This window comes from Gossypium raimondii, chromosome 3 (genome assembly GCF_025698545.1).
Source record: "Gossypium raimondii isolate GPD5lz chromosome 3, ASM2569854v1, whole genome shotgun sequence".
Lineage (NCBI taxonomy): Eukaryota > Viridiplantae > Streptophyta > Magnoliopsida > Malvales > Malvaceae > Gossypium > Gossypium raimondii.
The window spans coordinates 61,746,907-61,773,105 of record NC_068567.1 but is presented as its reverse complement, the minus strand read 5'-3'; the positions used below and the strand labels follow the sequence as shown (position 1 = coordinate 61,773,105).

At 30.2% G+C, this 26,199-nt stretch overlaps 3 protein-coding genes across 3 annotated transcripts; 2 read left to right on the top strand and 1 right to left on the bottom strand.

The window, feature by feature from the left end:
• Nucleotides 1-10,170: 10,170 nt before the first annotated feature.
• LOC105795360 (V-type proton ATPase subunit c2) lies at nucleotides 10,171-12,471 on the top strand. The gene is made up of 3 exons (XM_012624965.2): nucleotides 10,171-10,340; nucleotides 10,666-10,951; nucleotides 11,991-12,471. The coding sequence occupies exons 1-3, from the start codon at nucleotides 10,262-10,264 to the stop codon at nucleotides 12,121-12,123; spliced, it is 498 nt and encodes a 165-aa protein (XP_012480419.1). The 5' UTR covers nucleotides 10,171-10,261; the 3' UTR covers nucleotides 12,124-12,471.
• Nucleotides 12,472-16,976: 4,505 nt separating this feature from the next.
• On the top strand, nucleotides 16,977-19,696 carry LOC105795358 (arginine decarboxylase). Its single transcript, XM_012624962.2, has one exon. The coding sequence runs from the start codon at nucleotides 17,326-17,328 to the stop codon at nucleotides 19,390-19,392; it is 2,067 nt and encodes a 688-aa protein (XP_012480416.1). The 5' UTR covers nucleotides 16,977-17,325; the 3' UTR covers nucleotides 19,393-19,696.
• Nucleotides 19,697-20,968: 1,272 nt separating this feature from the next.
• Nucleotides 20,969-25,433, bottom strand: LOC105795359 (epimerase family protein SDR39U1 homolog, chloroplastic). The gene is made up of 13 exons (XM_012624964.2): nucleotides 25,266-25,433; nucleotides 25,121-25,174; nucleotides 24,616-24,691; nucleotides 24,459-24,518; nucleotides 23,854-23,972; nucleotides 23,393-23,437; nucleotides 23,216-23,294; nucleotides 23,007-23,068; nucleotides 22,821-22,923; nucleotides 22,663-22,723; nucleotides 22,127-22,197; nucleotides 21,293-21,432; nucleotides 20,969-21,221 (listed from the first exon to the last, which is right to left on the bottom strand). The coding sequence occupies exons 1-13, from the start codon at nucleotides 25,335-25,337 to the stop codon at nucleotides 21,120-21,122; spliced, it is 1,044 nt and encodes a 347-aa protein (XP_012480418.1). The 5' UTR covers nucleotides 25,338-25,433; the 3' UTR covers nucleotides 20,969-21,119.
• Between the last annotated feature and the right edge of the window lie 766 nt (nucleotides 25,434-26,199).

The following is a 26,199-nucleotide window of genomic DNA, read 5'->3' as shown; positions in this document are numbered from 1 at the left end:
GTCTATATATATATATTTGGATAAAATGTTTAAAATTTTAAAATATATAAGAGTTAAAAACAATATTAAAATTAACTTCAAAATATACTTACGAAAATAAACAGAATATGTAAAATTTGAAGGCTAAATTTTTATTGTACCAATTAAAATCACGTAAAATTAACAAAAAGAAAATGTTGTGATTATCCGTTCTTATATGCTAATTTTTTAAACGATTTTTTAATATATATATTCAAACTACATGATATTATATTGATGTAATTTCTAATTTTGACTTAGAATTTGTAAGAAATCAAACAATGAATAGATCTAAAATATGAGAGTCAACTATGAAAGTTTCATTATTATAATGGTGTATGTTGAGTAGGAAGTGGAAATTGGTGCCTCCAAAATTCAAATTTCACTTTATTTAAATACATTTAAAATATTTTGGAAAAAAATGGACATTAAATGAAAAAATAACAATCTACCCATTTATAACTCAAATTTAACTAAAAAGATTAATTTGTTTATTTTTTAGTAAATGGGATAAAATGTAATTTAACTCTTAGTACAAGGGCCTCCATGATACTTTTACCAATTATAATGCATGGATCTCCCTCTTACCCTGTCTATAATTAAATTAGTTCTCATCATATCTGTTTTTTTATGACAATGCCTAAAATTATTTATAGGCATAAAAAATGAGGATAATGCGCTTCAACGCATTTAAACTCTCGTGTTCTTGCATTGACAACGATATGTATACCAATTAAACTAAAACTAGATCCGTCAAAACCAACTAAATTAAATTAAATTAAATTGCGAATGCTTTTTTTTCTTAACCAAAACATTTAATCAGTAATAATTAATGCTAAGGTCCCACCATAGCGAAAGTTTCACTTTTTTTATTTCGGTAATTATTTATCTTAATAATGTTTAAAAAATTATCGTGTCATGTATCTTAATTCTAAGCTACCAGCAGACAGACAGGTACATGCAGTTGAGACCAAACGAATATATATTTGTTATGATTAAGTGTAATAATAATTCACTGATTTCTTTTCTGTTAAACAAAAAAAAAAACTATTCATATTTAATGTTTTTGGTGTAATCGATTCGATTAAATTAATCACGATAATTAATTTAATTACATAATAATTAAAATAAATTAATTCGGTCAGTTATTGATTATAAATCGAATTAATTGATTTAATCAACTTTATATATACTATTTTTAAAAGATGTTTTTATAAAATGTATATTTTTTTAGCAAGAAAATCAAACCCGACTTTTAATGGTGTTTTGCTTCTCGTACTTTGATTAAAGTAAAAAATATATATATATATATATATAAACGATAAATTTAGCTTTTAATATTTACATATTTTTATTAATTTTATTATTTTTAACTAAATTGGATTATCAACTTTTTTAAAAGAGTCAAATTATTTTTTAATCAAAATGCTTATTAAAGCATTATTCTTTTAATGATGTTGGTGTGATAACCTCAATGACAATCCGCTCTGTATTTTATCTTGACATGGTATTATTTGTTTCATATGCTATGTCAACAAATAATATAAAATTTATAAAAATATTTAATAAAATAAAATGTTCATAAAAATTCAAAAAAAAAGCATGAAGTATAAGTGGATTACCATGCGGACTATCATGTTTAAAATTTAACATTTTAGTCAATATTTCATTAAAAATAATAATTCGACTCTTTTTAAAAGATTGAGGACTAAATTTAGTTAAAAAAAAGACTAAGGACCTAATTGACAAAAAGATGTAAATGACTAAATTTATCATTATGCTGAAAAACAATAATTGATTTAAGGTTAAAACATGTCACAAGTTTATGTACTTTTGAAAATTTAGAATTTCGTTCTGTATTTTTATATCTACTAATTTAGTCTCTCTATTTTCAAATTTAAAATTAGGTCCAACTATTAACACTATTAAGATTATTTTGTTAAATTTAGGTTCATTGTGATGCTATTTTTTAGTTACTGAAAAAACTAGGTAAAGGAAGAAAATAACTATCCAAACAGAAAGAAGCAGAGAGTGAAATAATAGAATAAACTTCTTGTTTATTCAAATTTGCCTGCCTCTTAATTCTTAATGTACAGTATATAAAGACTTTCGAATTGAGTAACAACCTCACTAACTGACTAACTACTTCTATTCTCTAATAGTTACATCACTACAAAGTGACTTTTAAAAAGAAAATTTTAATATGTCACACCAACAAATTTAACCAAAAAATTAACGTGTTAATAGTTAAACCTAGATTTTGAAATTTAAAAATAAAAGGACTAAATTCTTAAAAATAAAAATATGAGAATAAATTCTAAATTTTAACTTAATTTATTAACCCATTTAACTGAAAGAACCCACTAATATTAAGTTAGTTCAATTAAAACCTCGATTATTTGGTAAAAGGATAAGATTGGGGATTAAATTGAATTTAAAAATTTTAATTGAAAGGATCATGTACCTCTGCTATATTATCAATGCCATAATTTTGATACATTGAAGCTAGCTCAAATTACAAAATAAAATTTAAAAGAGGGACCATTATAGTATAATATCTGAACTCAATGTCCCACCAGTATTCATTTATGTCCTTAAGAAAAAAAATTAAAATTATATAGAAATTCCCATGACATTGCAATCCTACAAATTTTGTCCAAAAAAAAACAACACAAATGTTGCCAAAATTACAATTATGTCATTTATGATAGGTCCCTGAGAATCAATTACTATTAAAATAAATTAAATAAAGTCAAACTTTGTCAGAGTTAATATTTAATGTTTGATAAAGTATTTTTTCGTAAAAAACACCTTAAAAATATAAAATACCACAAACAAAATAAAATATGGAGAGAATAAAAGAAAACCCGAAACCCAAAATAAATTACTACTAATGTAACTTTTATACCATTTTGTCATTCAAATTTTTTGTGTGGTCTAACAATAAAAAGTTATCCAATTATCTTGGATTTTTTCATTTTACGTTAGCTAACTGGTAAAAAATTAAATAATTAAATAGTCATTTTGTAACTTTTTATAATCGAGTAATCTCCATTGTGACTTACTCGTTTTTGAATTATAACCTTGAAAATTAAAGATATTACACGTTTAAATACGTTGGAACACCCGTTTTATATTACTTTTAAATTAAAATACATATTTCTAATCAAAACGTGGAATCCAAGGTTACTAAACTTCCTTTAAAATTGCCCTACTTGTCTTTGACTAAATTACATTGGTGGGGAAAAAAAATCATAGGCATTGCTTGTCTCATAAATTAGAAAAAAAAAATCATCTAGACATTCATTTAGTCCTTTCCGAACTATTAAAAATAAAAATTTTGAATGGTAGAAATTTTTTCTCTAAATTATTATATGATATTCACGTTTTGTTTTCGTTACTTAACTTTAAAATTTTTAATTTAAGCATTAATATATGAATTTGTTCTTATTTTAGTCGTCAGTAGTTAAATTGATAACGAAAAGTCTTTTTTAACTGGTATTTAGTCCTCAATACTTACAAACTCTATCAATTTCATCCTAATTCCAAATAATTTAATAAAATTAACCCTTCCCACTTACAAATTTTATCAATTTAATCCACAAATTTATTTTCTTTTCTTTCTTCTTTTCATTAGTTTTCTTCTAAATATAATATTTTATAACCCTTTTAATGGGAAAACTTTATAAAGAAAAAGCACTTTAGATTTACTCCTGTTATTAACGGTATGATATTTCCTTCAATGTACATAGAAATAGTCCTCAAATTTGAAAATATTGGAAATTAAATATAGAGTTAAAAATATGAATTTGAAAAATCTAATTGTTAAATCAATAATTATATAAAAAATTATGTACATTTAATTTTTCATAAGAAATAAAATGTGAATGAATTAATTGAATTTCATTTTGTTACATTGATAATGACTTTTTATTTTATAATTTGATTAAGAGATTTTTATATGTTTTATTTATTTTATTTATTTTTTAATTTTAAACCCATAGTAAGCAATACATATTACTAATATTATGATTTAGTGTCAAATCATTTACCAAATTAATTAAAAACTAAAATTATGCTAGTCAAGGTGAAATGTTTTTTTACAAATATTAAATTATTTATATAATTTTATTATATATTATATTTTCAAATTTTATATTTTCTATTATTTTAATGATGTTTAATTAATTTCTAATGAAACTTTTAAAAATATAAACAAATAGGGTTATGTGAAATTGGAACCATAAATAAACACAATTAATAGATGTGGAATGCCTCTGTTTTAAAAGTGAAAACTTTGATTAGGAAGTTTCAGATCAAATTGATAGAATTTGTAAACATGAAGAGTTAAATTTATTGAATTATTTAGAATTAGAATCAAATTGATAGAATAAGTAAGCATTAAAGGCTAGATGTATTATTATACCAGTTAAAAATAAAAGACTTTTCATTATTAATTTAACAACAAGTGACTAAAATAGGAACAATTTAAACGTTAGAACCTAAATTGAAAATTTTTAAAGTTGAGTGACCATTTGTATAAAATGACAAAATAAATTTAAATTTAAATCCGGATTTAAATTAAACCCCAAATCTTTTTCTTTCTTTTAAAAATAATTTTTTCTCTATTTTGTATGAACAATTAGACATTTAAATAAAAGATAAAATAATTTATTTTCATTATTTTCATCACTACAAAATATTAATAAAAATCAATTAATATGATGTTGACGATTTTCAAATATATATTAATTAAATTCATTTAATGAATCATGTGACAAAAAAATTTATTGAGTCCAAAAAAACATAAATGAATCTTTCCCATCTTTCTTCTTCACCTTCCACCTTTCAAAACACTAAATAGTGAACCCACAATTATTAAGGAAAAAAGTCCAAAAAGTTTGGGGGTCCAATAATGTGCCACTTACCACATTGCATTAACTTCTTTTTTTATATATTTAAAATAAATATCTATAGCTTTAACTGATATCGTATCACGAGTTAATTAGATACCAATTCAATTAGGTACAGCGGCATATCTAGGGGCTTCGACCCTCCAAAATGAAAATTTTTAAAATTTTAAATTAACCAAAATAAAACACTTTGCCCCCTCAAAAATTGATAAAATTTTGATTTAATCCTTTATAAATTATAAAAATATAAGCTATTGAAATGATAAAATTATATTTTTACTATCGTAAAAATTATAATTTAATTTTGGCCTCGACTAAAAATTTTGGCTTCACCCCGATTAGGTAGGAACTAAAATACCACTGTTTTATAAAGCAAATTATATTATTTTAAGGGTATTTTGTCTTTTCATATTTTATATAAAAATAAAAATACACATTTAATTAGATTTGAACTTAAAACATATAACAACATCGACTCAATCAAGTGCTTAATATACAGTATAGATGCTTTGTTATATAATAATCATATCAAAATTAGTTATTTATATAATATTAAGGGTTAATTGCATTAGCCATCCCTAAACTATGATTCAAAATTTAAATTGGATCTCATGCTTTAAAACAATCTAATTGAAATTTGAAATATTAGTATTGTATCAATTGAATCCTTCTGTTAGGTTGGGTGTTAAAACCAAACTCCAATGTTTAAAAAACGTGGATCAATTTTTAGGTGCATTGATAATTTAGATCTGACATGACAAAAAAACCTCATAAATTTCAATCTCATTATTTGCCTTTTAACACATTAAATTTAAAATTATATGTATAGTTGATACACACGTATTCAGATTTAAGCTAGCATCTAACATTTAAGTTGATAATTAGACCAGTAAAATATCAGATTAATACAATATTGATGCTTTAAGAACTAATTATAAACATTTTAAAATTTAAGGATGAATTCATAAATTAAACCAAAATTAGGTGCAATTAACCATAATATTAAAACTACTTTCCGACAAAGGCGTTTCGTTATTCACGTGGCACGAAGCATCTTTGTTTGACCCATCTAGTTTATGAAGACGTGAACATTGCTTTTCTGGACACGTGGCAGATTTATGTTTCATCAAGAAAAAAAAGTTTGAGGAAACTTTTCAATAAACTAATATTTAATATTAATTTTTTTATTTATTAAAATATTTATCGGAGCGAGTCAAGTAATTAATCATCCGCATTCTGTAGGTCAATCAACTTTATTTATAACTTATTTTATTGGTATTAAATCTCAAAATTTGATAATTTTTTTATTTTATTTTGAATTGGATTAAATTAAAAGCTTGATGAGATCATAAATAATATTTTAAAAATTATAAGGCTAAAATATGTTATAATTTTTGTACTCTTCGTACATTCGAATTTAGTTCTTACACTTTTTAGATTTTGAATCTTATGTTCAATTATTAATACTATTAAAATTATTTTGTTAAACTCGTGTTCATTACAATGTCGTTTTTTAGTTACATGACTGTCAAGTAAGAATATTTTTTAAATGTCGCACCAACAAAATTAACGTAAAAAACTGTGTTAATAATTGGACCGGAGTTTTCAAATTTGAAAAGTTAGGATTGAATTTTTGAAAGTAAAAGTACAATGACTATATTCCAAATTTGTGACACAAAAGACAAATTTTGAATGGTTGAGTGGCCAAGAAAAAAGAAATTTACTAATAATTGAGTACATATTTTGTAACTTTTCATAATTAAGTGACTAAAAAAAACCATAATTGGGTGACTAGTAATGTAATTTACCCAACTTTTTATCATTAGACCTTATCCACTTAATTTTAAGAAGTTGTCAATCATCAACGATTAAAGCGAAAATTACGGACCCACCTTAAAAGTTAGGCAATCCATTCCTCCATTAATAATGGCCTTTGAGGATATTTTATTAGGTTAAATTATACATTAGTCCCTATACTTTGAGTAAGATGCATATTTAGTCTATGTATTATAATTTGGTCATTTTAGTTCTTATACTTTTTAAATTTTGAAGTTTTAATCCTGACATAAACAGTAACAATTAAATCTGTTTAGGTAAATTTTTGTTATTTGTTCTTATTATCGTAAGTTATAGATTTAATATTTGTTTTTCAATTTGATTATTTTTAATTTTTTAAAATTTTACCCATTACTCAAACGCTAATCTTCAAGTCCTTTAACTAAAATGACATAACCTTTTTTTTTTTGGTAGAAAAAGAGACAACTTAAAAAATTACACTAGTGACTCAAAGCAAGAACATAATCCGCCTCAATTAAACTTCTAGCTGATTGCAGGGTTCTTTAAACCAATGAATTTTTGTGGAATTAGTCGTCGTACACTTGGCCATATGATCAACTACTGTATTTTGCGACCTCGGAATATGACGAACAAAGATCTTCCAATTTCGACTCAATAATTGATGAATAAGCCGCATTTCAGTCAAATGACTGTCTGCAGCTTCGCCAACTAAAATCAATTCAACTAAAAAAGCATGATCACATTCCACTTCCAACTGTCGATAACCTTTCTTCCATGACATAACCCTTTTTTTTAAATATTATATGAAAATAGTAATATGATAAATATTACATATGCGATAATATGTTTGTTGTATAATATTTTGGAAAGAATGAAATTTAATTTAACGAATCTAATGGTTACTAGTCTGGTTAGGACATAGTTTTAAAACTCTAAAAATAGTACAGAGAGATTAAAAATGATCAAGTATATGACCAAACTGACAATTTACAAATAGTACATGAACTAATAGCAAAATCATCTTGATTTAGGGTTGAGATTATTTTGGAGATTTTAAATAAACCATGGACATGATTGTATTTTATCCTATAGTAGTCAAGTCTATCAAAAGGGTTAATTCATAAGATGACCTTAAATTATGGTTCATATTATAAGTTAATCTTTAAACTTGAATGTTTTAATTGAGTCATTAAATTATAAATATTGTATTAATCAAATTATTCTATAAACTTAGTTATAAACTTAAGCCTTAAATGTTAACTCGGACAGAGCAAAGGTAGAAAATTACGTTAGGAGCCAATATGAATTATAAATTTTGGGAGCTAAAATGCGATTTTACTTTTATTTTATCATGTAATTTTACAAAATCATTCAAATCTAAATAGTAATTTTACCATTCTTAGAACTGCCAGTCTCTTATCTTTGCCCCTAAACTCGAATATGATATGGGGCGTATTTAAAATACATAGATTAAATTAAATATTAAACATGTGCTTTTAACTACTAATTTATGGCTTTTAATATTTTTTTAACTAAACTAGACTTTGGTAATTATATAATTTTTTAAAACATTAAATAATAAACTCCTTAGCAGTACTTGATCGATAATTAAATTGGTCAGACCATCAGTTCAATCGGCTCGATCGATTTATTTGATTCAATTAAATAAATCATAAAATAAAAAACTAAAAACCCAGTTTAACTACTCAGTTCAATTAATTTTTAGCCTAATTCAGCTAATCTGTACCGGCTTTCAAATTAATCAATCTAATGATTGTCTCTAAACTGATACCCTAATTGATTTTCAATCCGATCCGAGACACTTTCTGAGGTAGAAAACAACAAATCTTTTAGAGATATGGCCTTTGAAAAAAAAAGGGGGTTGCTAGACACTCGATGGCAACTTTTGGGTATATTTGTCGGCATCTAAATTAAGTCAATTTCTCTTTTATTTTGTTCTTTCAATTTCCAGATTGCTAATGACCAAAAAATATATATATAATCCCATTACCACTTTGTATTTCATGGGCAATCTCTAAATACATGATTTTCTTTTTTCAAACGTGGTCACATTCATTCATTCCGGTAAAAGAGTAAATTATAGAAGTTTGGGTGGGCAAAATAAAATTTTACACTTATATTAATTTGTATTTTTATAATTTTAAGAGTTCTAAGATAATTGTATCATTCTGTCAACCCCCCTCTAGTTTTGCTATTGTTTGTAACTTAGAAATTACAAGAAAGTCTTAAAATCTTCGCCATTGATTGTTTTCTTTGCTACTCGGTCTGCCACCTTGTTCATGGAGTTTGACACCGGTGGGTTTGGATTGGCGGTTGTGTTTACCTGCGGTTAGTGTAAAAATAGCGGTGACAGTAAGATTAAACATTATAATACTGCTGCGTGAGACAAAAAAGTAAACTAAATACACCACACCGTACATCCAAACCCACACGTATTTTGTACAATCACTTGAAACATTTAATCAACTAAAGTTTCCTTTTAAGTAGTTAGATTCGACTATAACAATTTGTCAACGATTGAAATTATTAAGAAAGGAACTTATCCTTACTGTCAAGGTTTCAGCCACAATCACATTGAAAAATTTTGTTTGTACGTGGAATTAATTAGACTATTAATTTAATCGACTCTATCGATTTGTTCAATTTAATTAAATAAATTGTTCAATCGATTTATACTGTTCACAAATCAACCAGTCCAATTCTTTATTTTAGACTGTTATCCCGATCAATTTCTAGTTTGATCAAATTGGTCTAATCCGGTTGCTTTTAAAGTTACTCTTGTAAATGGGCTAAGGACTGGGAAAATAAATAAGAAACAAACGGGCTCAATGGCTTAGATTGGGCCTTTAAGCCCATTAAATGCTAAAGTTTACTTTAATTTTTTTCTTTGGTTAAATATATGCTATGTGTAAGATATATATTTAGTCCTTTATATTAATTTGATTATTTTTAATCTATTCAAATTTTAAAAATTCAGCCCAAGATGGTACGAGACAAACATAATATTATCACATGTATAATATCATGCCAGCTTATTATTTCTACATATCACCGATAAAAAAAGATAATTAATGGTTTAACGATTGTCATTACGTTAAAACTAAAATTTTAAAATTTGAAAAATAAATTACTAAAATGATCAAATTGGAGAACGCAGCTAAATCTATAACTTTACATATAATACAAGATTGATAACAAATAATTTAACCAAATGAATTTAATTGTTATTGTTTGGTAAAGACTAAAATTAAAAAGAAAAAAAGAAAAGCAAGATGACTAAATTTTTACCAACTCAAAAAGTATAGGACTAAAATTAACCAAATTAAAAAAATTAGAGTTCAAATCTATAACTTACACATAGTGTAGGGACTAATATAGTAAAACCTGACCATTTTATTCCAATATCGCAATAAAAACCAGATATAAGATGGGAGATCAAACTGCCTTGAAGGAAAACAATTCCGAGAGTCTCGACTGTTTCAGATCTATACGACAACGTTTCCAGATCCACAATGGCTTCTACATTCAGCGGCGATGAAACGGCTCCGTTCTTCGGCTTCCTCGGCGCCGCCGCCGCTCTTGTCTTCTCTTGTAATCAATCATAACCCTCCCCTATAAATTTATCGTTATTTTTTTAAATTTTATATCTCTTTAATTATGTTCATATTAGATCTGTTTTGATTTCAATTGATATAAAAATCAAAATTTCCAATGTTTATTGTAAATTACGTGCAGATTCTATTATATTTGACATGGATCTATGAATTTTTTATATGAATAATTGGGAAATAAATTATTGTTTTTATTCATCCGAGTGAATTTCACGCTTTAAAGTTGTTAGTTCTGATTGGGAATTTAGATGTGGATCCAATAATTTAGGGTTGAAAAAAAATATGTTTTTAATTTGTGAATTTAGGTATGGGAGCTGCATACGGGACCGCTAAGAGCGGTGTCGGTGTGGCATCTATGGGTGTGATGAGGCCAGAATTGGTGATGAAATCGATTGTACCCGTTGTTATGGCTGGTGTTTTGGGTATTTACGGGTTGATTATTGCTGTCATTATTAGTACCGGGATCAATCCTAAGGCAAAATCGTATTACCTTTTCGATGGTTATGCCCATCTTTCATCTGGTCTTGCTTGTGGCCTTGCCGGTCTTTCTGCTGGAATGGCTATTGGAATTGTTGGTGATGCCGGTGTCAGGTATATATAGTGCCTTTTATATCCATGTTTTTATTTCAGATTAGACATTGTTGTTGTTGATTTATACTTTTCACGGTTGCTTAATGCACTCATGGAGTTTGCTACCATAGCGTTGCCATTTCCCTATCTGGTTTTAGTTCATTTTAATATCTATTGCTGCCCTCCCATCCATGGTTTTTATTACAATGATCTAGTTGTAGGTTAGATGGTAAAAGTATCATGGAGGCCCCTATAATAGTAGTCGGATTGCATTTTGCCCCTTGGGCAAATTAGTCACTGTACGTTAGATTAAAGAGCAAATTAATCTTTTATTAAAAATTTCATCCATTTGTTTTGTTAAAAACTAGCATGGTTGATGAAATAACCAGCCTCTTTCAACCTCATGTTTTAACGGTAGAAATGAATGAATTTGTTAACAGAAGGACCAATTTGCTCTTTGATCTAACTTATAAAGACTAGTTTACCCATTTTTTGAGTAGAGAGAGCAAAATGCAATCCGACTCCTAGTACAAGGGCCTTCATAGTTTTACTGTTTTAGACCAAATGGTAGATTACATGTTTTTTTAGGTAAATAATTGTATGTGACAGTGAAATATAAAGCTATAGTTTGTGAGACTGTCTTAATCATAAGGACATTACTTTGCATCATCTTGTTTATCTATTGCTTTAGTGGAAAAAGTTTTGAGTTTTTCATGAAAAGGGTATGATTCTGAATTTCATCCCTCTGCTTTATGGTAACCGAGAAGTTAGTCCAATTGGATAACTTTGTTAAACTTTGCCATTAAATCGTGACTTGGAAATCAGCAGCTCACTAAAATGAATTAGCAACAACTTAGCAGCTCAAGTTCATGTCTTTACGAACACCTAGTCTAACTTCTTAGTTTTCATAAAGTATGAGAACCAAAATTTGACAAATTAAAGTAGAGGGACTTATTTCATAAGGTACAGGGATGAAATTCATAATTAGACCTCGTGAATTAAAACATAGGTTTGCCATTTATTTTGCATATTTGAATTGAGTAATTCCTTTGTTTTGCAGAGCTAATGCACAACAACCAAAACTTTTTGTTGGAATGATCCTTATCCTCATCTTTGCCGAAGCTTTGGCTCTTTACGGCCTTATTGTCGGCATCATCTTGTCTTCCCGAGCTGGCCAATCTAGAGCAGAATAAGATGCTGGTGGAATTGGTTAGTATTCTTTTATTTGCTTATATTGGTATATTACCATATGAAAAAAGAGTATTCGATCGTTCTCGGGTTAGTTCCGATTTAAACAGCAAATCCAGGGTTGGTATTATTAGTATTTAATGAAAAGCAACTACTTTTGAGAGTTCATTTAGCGGTTGCTCTTTTCACTTTGTAGAAGTAGAAATGAGTTTCTATGAATAAATTGACAAGAACCTTTTTATCCCTGTTTGAAGGTTATTTTCATCAGTGTATCTTTGCTTCTGAAATTGAAACTTTTCTTTATGGAAGTTCAATTTTGGAGATAATGCATTAATCTGTTATTATTTTTTTAATGATCCGTGTTTGATACATATTCGGATATGATTTCGAAAATGAATCGAAAGTGAACGTCCAAGCGTATAGAAAAATTTATACAATCAATATTCTCTATAACAACATTCATTTTGATAGCTAAGTTTATTGTGAAATCAGTTTTTTTTTTATATTGGTATAATGATAAATATAACCCTTGACGTTTACGTCTTTTGTCAATTGACTTTTATTCTTTCTTGAATTACTATTTTTAATGAAAATAATGATGAAAACATTAAATTTTTAAATATGACAGTTCGTATGGCAATTCATGTGTATTTCAACGACTTAAATGAATTTTTTGAATCATTTGTGGTTATTTTATAATTTTTTAAAGTTGAGTGATCAAAATGTATATTATTTAATAGTTTAGTGACAAATTATTTTCTGAATTTGAAGTTTTGAATTTTCAAGTCGAATTATCACAGGTTAATATCATTGTGTTTTTATTTTATTTTATTTCTAATTCCTAATTTCTAATTTTCCATTTCCTTTCCTAAGCTCCCGCCCACTCTCACGGACAGCTCCGCAATAACCCCTTGGTTAAATTGCAAAATTGATTTTTAATAAAAGAAATGACACTTGACATGTATTTATTCGATACTCCACATTTTTAGATAAAATAATATGAAATTAATAATTCTAATAACAATAGTGTCTAAGAGCTAAATTTGTAAAGTGAAGTGAAGAAATATTAATGGTATATTTTAGTCATCTAATTATTAATAAAAAATTTGGTTATCTAATTATGAAAAATCACAAAGTAGTTATTTAAACTCAAGTACATGAAGAGATGAACCATTTATAACATGTATAGTTGGACTAGCACATATAGTACTTTTACAGGTGAGAGTGTTACCAAAAAAATGCTCTATAATGTTATAGAGTATGGGTTTGAGTTTAACGATGTGCAAATGAAATAAAACTTTCGAAGCATGCCCAACATCCTTATTATTTTACGAGGATTAATATTGAATTATAAATTTTAGAGGGACCAAAGCGAAAATTGACTATTGTAGTAACTTATAATTATAGAAAAGTTAAAGTATATTTAAAATTTTGTATTTTTCATAAATTTGAAATTTAGTCTCTTAATTTTATTTCAAGAGATTGTCTTACTACTTTTCGGATTTTAAAATGCAAGTCCAATTGTTAATATCCAACACTGTAAAATTTCTTGATTAAATTCGGTACATTATGACGTGATTCTTTTGTTATATAACTACTAAGTAAATATTTTTAAATTTCAAAAAGCCACATCAATGAATTTAACAATAAAATTTTAATGAAGCTAACTATTAAACTTGAATTTTGAAATCTCAAAAAAATAAAGAGAGTTGAACCATATTTTAGCATTTTCTAAATTTCATTATTTTGAGGTTAAGGCAGGGCATAGCTAGGGAGGCTAACAGGCCAACCCCCTTAAAATGAATTTTTTTAATTTAGATTCTTTAAATTTTTTAAAATTTTAAAATAGTAAAGATAAAATTATATTTTGGTCATCTTAAAATGACAAAATTTGATTTAATCATTTAAAATTTATAAAAATAATAAAATGGTAAAATTATATTTTTACTATCGTAAAAATTACAATCTGATTTTGACCCCTAAAATTTTTTCTAACTTCACCCCTAGATTAAGGTTCTTATCTGTCCTCTAACACTACTTACGAAGTTCGATATACCTTAAATAAAATTTAGAATTTGAATTTTATAAATAAAAATAACAACAGTGTAAAAGTTTTGGATCTAATTTAAGGGTTGGATTTTCGAAGGACTAAAATGAAAAAGACAGATTGAGATAAAATGATCCGCGTGTCATTTACGTGTTTGATGCGCATCAAATAAACGAGACATATAAAGGTGTCAACATTATTTTACTCTTTTTAAGCGTCAATTTTGCAGATTCTCTGGGAGATAAGGTTCTTTATTTTTTACGGTCACCGCTCACGGTCGCAGATTCATTTCCTTTTCTCAAAAATGGCCCCCATTTTTCTTTTTAAGGTTCTCTATTTCTTTCTTTTAAGGTTAAAATATATAATAGGTCCCTATATTCTTCATAGATTTAAAATTTAGTCTCTAATATTTTATTTTCATGAATTTAGTCCCTATACTTTTCAAATTTAAATTTCAAATGCAGTTGTTTATTAATTTTTTTAAATTTGTTAGTGTGAAAATTTTGAAATTAAAAGAAAACTCGATAGAAGTGTAACTTAAAAATACCAAAATTTAATTTAACAAAATAATTTTAATTGTATTCAAAGTTAGATATGATTTTGAAATATTAAAAGTAAAGATATTAAATTTCTAGAAAGAAAAGTATAGGGATTAAATTATGAATTACAAAAGCATGGGAACTTATTACGTATTTTCACTTATTTAAAAGTATCTCGTTTTCTCGATATAAAAATAAATATGCTGTTGAAACAAATTCTAATTTGATTTAACCCTTTAAAATTATAAAGATACAATATGTTAAAATGATAAAATTACAATTTTACTATCGTAAAAATATACAATTTAAGTCCACTCCAAAAAATTTCGACTCATACTTTGTACATGTTACAAATTGACCCACATATTTTAAATATTTTAAACATTATTAGCTATAATTACTAATTAAAAGTTACCATGTATCTCGTTTATTTTTAAGAATAATTATTATTTTATATATTGATAGTAGAGATTTTATATATTACAAATTAATATATGTTTGAATAATTATAATTAAAATAACTAACGCCAAAATGATAAACAAGTAATATTAAAAGCTAAATTTATCATTATGTCTTGTTTTAATTTAATTCTAATTAGGAAAATTATTTAGTACAATGATCGTGAAGTTTTAACTCTATAAGTAAGATTAAAATAAATAAATAAATGTGACATATAATTAAATAAAAAATTATACTATTAATATATAAAATAATAATTATTTTAAGTATAATTATTCAAAAATATATTAATTAAAATTATTCTTAAAAAAGAGATATATGGTAACTTTTAATTAGTAATTATATCTAATAATGTTAAAATATTTAAAATATGTGAGTCAATTTGTAACATGTACAGTCGCAGGTCAAAAAAATTTTTTGGGCTGGAATTAAATCGTATATTTTATGATAATAAAAGTGTAATTTTACCATTTTAATAGTTTATGTATTTATAATTTCTAAAAGTTAAATCAAATTTTATTATTGTAGAGCTTACATTTTGCCATCACTAATTAAATTAAAAATTTACCGTTTTAAGAAAGTATGCCGCTTAAATCTCTTAATGACGACCATATTCCTTGAATCTCTTAGTGGTTCTGTCACTGAACATGTACATATATATAGTATCAACAACTTAAAATTAACCATTAACAACGAAATTCATGATATATCATATCAGATTAAGATATTATATATCAAATATAGGTTTATAAATTAAATTAATAGATTTAAGTATAATTCACTGATAACTATATTTTTAAAAAATAAATTAATTGATAAATATTAATAATTTAAAAGTAGGAATAAAATATTTTAAAATTTAACATTAATTTAAAGAGGTTTGGTAAAGAAACATTATTCAAATCACTACGTGGTAGAATCACAGCCGTTAATACAAAATCCTCGTCCCAAAAAGAAGTTGTCCCGAACGATATTTTCACGAGAACATGGATCCAAACCTAATGTCTCGTTCCAAAAGGTGAAAAGGGCATCCGTATTTATCGGGACACGTGGCAGCTCGACGATGATTAAACGTCCCCAAGGGAATCTCACTTGGGCCCAAAATTTTTAAAATTTGTATTATATCCTTATTTTTTAAGAAAATTTTAATTAAGTCCTTAAATATTTTAAATTTTTTTAAACATTCCAAAACACTAAAAATTTAAATAGATTCCTAATTTTTTTCAAGTTTTTATTGAGCCTAAACTTAATGTTAAAATTTTCCATTTGCAATATATATTTCGAAAAAATTTAAATATACCTACGTGTATTTTTCATATTCTAGAAATTTAATATTTTTATATTTATTGTAAAAATTTTAATATATTTATTTATACAATTTTAAAATTAAATTCCATTTAGTAACACTATTAATTAATTTTTATTATATTTAGGCATATAACATTTTAATATTTAAAGTTCTAATTATAAAAATCCAATTGATAACACCTATTTAAACTTGGCAGAATTTTGCTCAATTGGAATTTAATTTTTAAGTCAAATAAGCACAAGGATTAAATTTGTGAAATTTAAAAGGAAATGGATCAAATTGCAAAATCTAAAAGAATACAGACCTTGGTGCATATTTAGACCTTTAAAAATTCTCACTTTTTTATTGCTTTTTCTCTTTTGAGGTTGTGGATAAAACTGAAAAATACACGAGAAATTGATGAGAAATTCTTCAGGTACCCATAGCCCGTATCATTAGCCCGAATGAGCCCGTGAAAAGCCCCTATATAAAGGATCATTTGCTTCCATGCAATTCTCGCCCATTTCCCTTTCGTCTCACGTCTTCTTTGTAGAACACTAAAACCCTTATTTTTCCATTAATTTTCCTTTCTTTTTTGTGTTTTAAGATCTGCATGGTGAACTCCATTATGGCAGTATAATTTTTGTAATTTTTTCAAGTTTTAAGGAATTTTAAAATCTTATTTCTTTAACGGTCGACGCCGGAATTTCGAACTGTAGGGTAAAAAAACGGCGTCATTCCCGTCGTAATTAGGGTTTTCCCGCTGCTTCCTTTTGAGGGGGTAGCCGGGGCCTCGGCCTCGGCGGGTTTCAAAGCCCCCAACCTTTGAAAAAGATTTATCAAATCTAGCATTTTTTTGTTACACCGTCGGGGATGCCGGTCATGGCTTGCTGCGTAGACTCCGCCGTAGCGCCTCCTGGTCACGCGGATGCCGGGGATACATCCATTCCCTCGCCGGTACCTTTTTTATCATCTAACGCGGCCGCAGTTACCGCTGCCGTGGCTAATTCCGAGTCAAGCCATTGGTCCCCCGCTCACTCTTCTGCAATTTATCGTATTGACGAATGGGGTGCCCCTTACTTTTCCGTCAACAGCTCCGGCAATGTCGTCGTCCGCCCGTATGGTACGGGCACTTTGGCTCATCAGGAAATCGACTTGCTGAAAATCGTTAAGAAAGTTTCGGATCCAAAATCGGCGGGCGGACTCGGGTTACGGCTTCCCCTCATTGTTCGTTTACCCGATGTGCTGAAAAACCGGGTCGAGTCACTGCACTCGGCTTTTGAATCAGCCATACAAGCTCAATGTTACGAGTCTCATTATCAAGGCGTTTATCCCGTGAAATGTAACCAAGACAGGCTCGTCGCGGAAGACATAGTCAAATTCGGGGCTCCATTCCGGTTCGGGTTGGAAGCCGGGTCAAAACCCGAACTTCTTTTGGCCATGAGTTGCCTTTGCAAAGGAAACCCCGAAGCATTATTGGTCTGCAATGGTTTCAAAGATGCTGAGTATGTTTCCCTTGCTTTGATAGCAAAGAAGCTCGCGTTGAACACTGTGATTGTTCTTGAACAAGAAGAAGAGGTGAATTTGGTCATTGATTTAAGCAATAAGCTCTCGGTTCGACCCGTGATTGGGATACGGGCCAAGCTGAGAACCAAACATTCGGGTCATTTCGGGTCTACTTCGGGTGAAAAAGGGAAGTTCGGGTTAACGACGACCCAAATTTTAAGGCTCGTAAAAAAGCTCCAGGATTCTGGGATGCTTGATTGTTTGCAGCTGTTACACTTCCATATTGGATCACAAATCCCTTCAACCGCTTTGCTTCAAGACGGTGTCGTTGAAGCTACACAGATATACTCCGAATTAGTCCGACTCGGTGCCTGCATGAAGGTTATCGACATCGGAGGCGGCCTTGGAATTGATTACGACGGTTCGAAATCTGGTAACTCCGATCTCTCTGTTTCTTATGGCCTTGAGGAATATGCCTCAGCTGTTGTTAATGCAATTCGCATTATTTGTGACCGTAAATCTATTAAACACCCCATTATTTGTAGTGAAAGTGGGAGAGCCATTGTTTCCCATCATTCTATCTTGATATTTGAGGCTATTTCTGCTACTGTTAACACCCCAGCAATGAATCAAATTGACCTCCCTTTGATCATTGAGGGGTTATCAGAGGATGCTCGTTGTGATTATTGGAATTTGAGTGATGCAGCAATGAGACATGAGAATGAGACTTGTTTGCTATATGCCGATCAATTAAAACAAAGATGTGTGGAGCAGTTTATAGAAGGGAGTTTGAGGATTGAACAGCTTGCTGATGTTGATGGGTTATTTGATTTGGTTTCGAAAGTGATTGGTGCAGCTGAGCCTGCTAGGATATACAATGTCAATCTCTCGATTTTCACTTCGATCCCGGATTTTTGGAGTATTGGTCAGGTTTTTCCTATAGTCCCAATTCACCGATTGGATGAAAAGCCCGAAGTGAGGGGAGTATTGTCTGATTTAACTTGTGATAGTGATGGGAAGATTGATAAGTTCATCGGTGGTGAAACTAGCTTGCTTTTGCATGAGCTTGAAGGTAATGATGGTGGTGCAAATGGGCGGTATTATTTGGGGATGTTCTTAGGTGGGGCTTACCAGGAGGCCCTTGGTGGTGTCCACAACCTGTTTGGTGGCCCGAATGTTGTTAGTGTGTTGCAAAGTGATGGTCCACAAAGCTTTGCTGTTACGCGGGTGATGCCTGGTCCATCATGTGCAGATGTCCTTCGGATGATGCAGCATGAGCCTGAGCTCATGTTTGAGACCCTCAAGCACCGTGCTGAAGAATTTCATGTGGAGGACCATGACAATGATGGCACCAATTATGCTACTTTAATCAGCAGCCTCGCTCGCTCCTTCCACAACATGCCATATCTCAAAGCTTTATCTCCTTGTTCATAGGAGGAAGTTCACAATGCTGCCGCGGAGTTTGGTGCTAGTGAGGACGAGCAATGGTCTTACTGCTACGCCTGATGCTGCCTTTGAAGTGTCCTCGTTTTAATAAATTCTTTCTTTTTACCTTCTAGTTGTTGATTTCCATCTTTTGTGAGCAAAAGATGTTAGTTAGCATAAAGGGTCATTTTGCATTTTCAAGGGAAGGAGAGATGGGAAGCGAATCCCGCACTTTTATGTAAATTCGGGTTCTTATACTCTCTTGTTCACGTTTCTTTTTCAGTAAAACTTTTTCGGTTCTATAGCTTAAAAATTCTGCTCCCTTTTGTTTTCATTACCATTGTTCTTAATTTACTCTAGATGGAGTTTATGTTGTGTTGTGCAATACATACATACATACACAGTCAAACACATGCACACATACATACACACACACAAATAATGTAAAAGGATAAGATCCAAATGTGGGGTCTTGTCTTATATCTTGTCCTTTTGCTTTGGACCTCAATCAATCAGCGCCTAACTGATTGCCCTGAACATTGGGGATTTTCATATATTTTATTTTGCTTTTCCCTGTCTTGTTGTGCAGTGAAAGTGGCACTAAGGTGCCCTCTGCCCGGGTTTTGAGGTTTGATTCGCTAACTCATTATTTGTTGAGTAGTTATTTGGTTACATATTGTTGACCACAATCATGTGGCTTTCTGGTTAGCCTCAGGTCGGCTTGGTTATATCGATTGAACGTGTACCTACACCTAAAATTATGGGATAAAAGACAACGGAATTTTGGTGCTCGTGAAGAAGTTATGGTATCTTGTATATTGCTGTTTCATGAATTAATCTTCTAGGAGAAACAGTGAAAGGCCCCTTAATATTTTTCCCTTCGTTTAGATGGCTAGCCTTTGAACTTTTAAAACAATAAGTTATCTGGTATAGTTGTCAATGTTAAGTCTTTTGTTATTTAACTCAAACTATTAATTTTGAAATTTTGGTTTATAATAGTTGAGATGAGAGATGGCAGCACCAACTAGTACTTTTTAATGTCTCCTTTGCTTGGTTTCTCAGTTTTTCAATCGATACGGTTGCAGAGTTTTTCATTGTTGTTTCATTTATAATGCCTCTGTCAACTGCCGATCACTTAGGTTAGCTATATTAATTGTTGTATTAAGTATTGGTTACTATCTTGTGGTTTCAAAGGATCCGGCTACAACAGAACCAGGAACGGCAAAAAGTTTTCCTCTCTTCAACTCTTTGGTCATAAACTTGTTCGGTTTAAGAACGAGTAGTTGCCCTTCTCCGACTCTTATTACACAACTTGAGATCGGGTAATTAATGCATTCCACTTATTGAACAAGATTCTATGGTCAGTCCGTGAACCCTTGATTCCAAAGGCATTCGAGGTGGAGACAATGGGGTTGGTACATGGATTTGCTACTAGCATAAGGAGATATTGTGAAGGTGAAAAATGTAAACTCTTCCAAAGGGATATTTGTCAAATTGCAACCCCACACAAAAGGACATTTTGTGTATTTCAAACCCAAAAGCTATGTGAGTGGATTATGCGTGTATGTGTGTGTATATATATATGTATGCTTGATCTTTTTATCATTGATAATCAGCTAATAGGAAAAGCAAAGCAAAGCCACATACAGAAAATAACAATCGCAAAATGTTACTCTTGACGTTGGGAGAAAACTTAATAGGAAAAAAATGAAACCAAAAAGAAAACCTAAAGAATTCTATGAAAGAATGGATTTAAGTGCATCTTTAACATAAGGGTACTTAAATGGGAAACCCAATTCCTTAGCTTTTGCAGGAACCACTTTTTGTCCCTCCAGAACCTGCATAAACAGTATATATTGAATCTCAATTGCATGTGTTTTATGGATGTGTAAGGAAAAAGAGAACATACCACTGAAGCACCTTCCCCTAATACAGCTTTGAGGGCAAAGTCAGGAACCGGAAGCCATGATGGTCGACCGAGGACGTTTCCCAATTGATTACACATCTCCGACAATCGAACCGGATTTGGTGCAGTTCCATTTATAACACCTGACGACAATTAGGTAAAGCAAAAAGCAGGAGATGAACTGCGACAGTTCTCGTATTAATGTAACAGAAACTAGGGGTGTAACAGAGTTGAGTCAAGCCTGAATAGTGGCAAGCTCAAGCTCGACTCAAAATTTGAAGTTCAATACTCGGCTTGAGCTTTATCGAACATCTATTTTTAAGCTTGAGCTGGGCTCGAGATATAATCGAGCTACTTGAGTTCGAGCTCAACCTTGATTAAGCTCGTTTACCAATTTTTGTACTCAAGCTCAAGCTCGGCTCGATAATTAAGCTTAGGTTAATAATATATATTAAGGCCAATAATGTAATTTAATAATATAAAAATATGAAAAGCTCAATAAGGCTCACGAGATGTTTGAGCCAAGTATTATTAAACTCGAATTCGGCTCGATCCATAGTTTGAGCTCGGCTCAATAATTATCGGATTGAGTTCGAATCTTTTTCAAGTCGAACTTGAGTAGCTTGCAAGTATCAATGTCTCATTTACACCCCTAATAGAAACCACAAGGAGAAGACAACAATGGCATGATATGACACACAAAGATTGGGATAGAGTAGAGAAAACATCAAAGCCCATTTCAATTTAGTTTTCCTCCTACAGTAATGGGTTATTCAGCCTTGTTTTGCATTGGGAATTCACAAAAATTTAAGTACATTAATTCATAGAAGATTTTACCTTTATAAGATGGATTGGATAAAGCTTCATATATTAGGTTCACTATGTCATCCAAGTGAATCCATGAAAACCTACATATGAAAAACATTATCGAAATGTAGATTAAGAAAAACAATATCAGCTGTAGGAATGAAAATTAGAGATAACAATGAGGTGGGGTGGGTCGGGTTTTTGCCCACCCTGATATTCCCAACATAATCTGACCCCGATTCGAAACATTAATTTACCCATCCCATGTCAAACCCAAAAAATCAAAGCTATTCCCGACTCTGACTCGATTTAGGTAAGCCACAGTTTATATTATTTTGGTACTTATCTTGGGGTGGGCAGAGTTGGTTTTTCTTAAACCTGACCCACCTCGACTAAATGAAAAATTAGACCCACCTCGAAATCATATTAAAAGGAAACCCGACACTATCAAATTGGGTCAGGTTGGAATCCGTCGAGTCCGGTTTTTTCTTGCATCCCCAATGAAAATCAACAAGCCAATTCTGATAACTATTTGAAAGTAGTTCTTAGGGATGATATAGCATTACCATTGCTGTCCAGAGCCCAAAGGTCCTCCAGCAAACATCATGAAGAGAGGGATCATTTTAGCTGCAAAAGTAAATATATCTTTGTTGAGAAAAATATATCTTAATTTTAATCATATACCGAGCATGAAGAGATCGAGAAAGAAGAGCATCAGTTATACCTAAAGCACCGCCGTCTTTTCCGAGTACAACTCCGATACGAATAAGAGCTAATCTCACATCCTTATCTACTTTAAGCGCCGTTCCCTCCCATTCCCTACAAACCTGAGCAAATAAATATAGCATCAGTAAAAGGAAACAAAACAATGCTCATCTAAGCTAGGTAATCGTTTTCTTTATTTCTTTACCTCAGCTAAGTAATCATTTCCCGATGGACTGTTCTCGTTGAATACTTGTGTTTCACTTGTGCCTGAGCATGCAGGAAGAAACAAGTAAAATATGTATACGTTAGAGGAGCCTAGTTGCAGAGCTCATGTCTGAAGCATTTCATTGATCATATTGATATGAACTTTGTCCGTTTCTTAAAAACCTTATGGATGTAAAGGTAGATACGAACCATAATAACCGACGGCTGTTGCACTAACTAACACGGTAGGCCGAACTCCTTGAGGTGAACTGTTTATTAAATCTACAACCTTCAAAAATCAGCAAAAAGGGGCAATGGACAAAAAGTTAAAAGAGGTTATAGAATGTCGATTGCTTTAAAAGAAAAAAAGTAAGCAGAAAATGAAACCTTTGAGGTGACTCTGATCCTGCTTTCCTTAATTTCCTTTTTAATCTGCAATACAGATAAAAACAACATCGTATATGTACAAAAAGATGCAGAGGTATCTATTTTAATAGCGGTGTATGGAGACTTAATCGATACTTAACAAAAAAAGTTGTTGAAGACTCAGTATCCATTGCATCACTTGGCCAATGCCATCAATCAAATGAAGTGTGTATGTGTGTGCGCGTGCGCCAGCTGAGAATTTAGTATATTTGCATCGTACCGAAATGAAAAACGAAAGAGCTAAAAAGTATGTCTCGAGAAGTGGGACTTATGCAAGAATATATGATAGCAAATCATTACGTTATATTTAGGGTTTTATGGTTTAGGAGTTTGTACTTTTTTCCTATCGGGCTAAAGAGCTCATGTCTATCTAGCAACATGATACGAAGTTTAGGATTTAAGATAATTCTTCTAATACCAACCTCAGGAGACCATCTTGTGCTTATAGGCATTCCAGCCAAATTCACAACAGCATTCGATCCTTCGATACAATCCTTCCACCCAGCCTCCTCTGCTATTACAATTCCCGGGAAGTTCTTCACTACAAATGACAAGGCCAAACAAAGAAACAAAGAGGGAAAAAAGATATGTAAGTAGATGCATTTATTAAGTAATATGCATATATACAAATGCTGGATTCCTTCCAGAATAGCCATTAATGCATGTGTTTCATGAAGGAAATCGCTGTGCGGATGCTCTTGCCAGGAAGAGGAGTGATCCTAGTTTGTCGTGTAAGGATCATGTTGTTTATTTTAATGTTCCGAACTTTATGGTTTTTGTTTTTAAAGCTGATATTGCTAGTATTCATATGCACTGAACAATTTGCTAAGTAATGAACTGTTCTTCTGAGACCAAAAAAGAGAAATATGCATATGTACATATGTACATATGTATCTATATGCTTGTTTTTCAGATTCTCAAAAGGTTTTTCACCCATTTCTGCCAACAAAATTTCTTTCATCTTCTCCTCTATATGCAGAAAAGCAATGTAAGAGCAAAATACAAAAAGTACTCATTACCTTCTTACCCGGAAATATTGTCTCAGCTTTGGACTTGGACCGTGTCAAAACACAAACGTTATGGTTGTCTGCATTACAATTTCATCAAAGTTAAATTGTTCCTAAAAAGCTTCTAAAAAAAAAGCTAAATTATTCTTAAAAAACATTTAAACAAACTATTATTACCTGCATGCAATCTCTGCACCAATCTTGTACCTATAAAACCAGTAGCTCCTGTAACTGATACAGTCATCTGATTTGCCTACAAAACAATCTATAAAGAATCAAAAAAATATCTCCCAAGGAAAATAATTGATCCAACATGATCAAATTCACAACACCTCATTTTGGTTAAATTATGCTATTAGTCCTTGTATTGTGCTTAAGTTGTGGATTTAGTCTCTATAGTTTAATTCGAAAAGTAAATGGATTAAGAATGATCAAACTGAAGAATGGACTGGCTGATGGTAGAATTTAACCGAAATGGTTTTAACTGCTATTATTTGAATCAAATTGAAAATTTGAAATTCGAAACCTACATATACTAAAATTCACTAAATTAAATCCACAACTAATAGCAAAATTTGACCCCCAATTTCACTATGAAACCATATCACATTCATGGAAGTTAGGAGGCAAAATGGAAAATTTACTTTCAAGTTAAAAGAAGTGAGTATCTATTAGAACAAACCTTTTGGGACTGAGCAGCACTACAAATAACCCTGAATCTATTAGTCTCACCCACCTTTAAAAAAAATACAACAAAACGATTAGAACTTGAAAGCAAGAAAAAACAACGAAAAAATGGTGAAATTGGGTGTTACTCGGAAACTTACAGAGAAAGGGTGAGGGATGTGAAGACGAGGAGAAATGGAATGAGTCCATGAAAGACTGCAAAACACCTCCATTTTTCCAAGGCTGTTAGCTGGAAAAATAAAACTACGTAATGTAATGGTGGATATAGCATGTGTATTTTTTGGGGGTTTATTGAAGAGTTAAAGAACAAGGAGATGATCGTGTTTAATTTGGAGCCACACTACAAAGAAACTCCATCTCCATCACCCGTTTTTTCCTGGTCTGGAATCTGGGCTTAATTTAGGTTAAAATATATTTTAAGTCCCTCCACTCTTCTTATATTTTAAATTTAGTCCCTAATCCTTTTTTCAAAGATTGAGCCCTCTTTCTTTCCAAAAATAATGATTTAGTCACTCTACTTTTCAGATTTGAAAATGAAAGTTCAATTTTTAATACTATGAAAATTATTATTTTAAATTCAGGTCTATTATGTCTTTTCATTATTATTATATGGCTATTAAGTTAGTATTTCTTTTGGCATAATAACTTATTTGACCCTTCAATTTTATAAAGAAAGACATTTTACCCTTCATTTAATTTTTGCCTCTTTTAGTCTTTAAACTTGTGTTATTTACCAAATCAACCCAAAATGAATGAAAAAGTAAGCGTTTGTTAACTTTGCACGATGTGACAATCTACATCATAAATTAATTCATTTTTAAAAAATAAATTTTTGAATTTTTAAACTAAAAAAATTAATTAATTGCTTACGTGACAATTCATGTGTATGCTACATCAATAAAGTTAATAGATGTTAACTTTTTCCATCTATTTTAGGGTGATTTGACAAACAGTGCAAGTTCAATGGCTAAGAGAGGCGAAATATTATATGGAGGAGTAAAAAGACTTCTTTTATAAAGTTAGAGGGCCAAATAAGTCATTACACATTTTCTTTTTATTCTCAAAATGTCACAC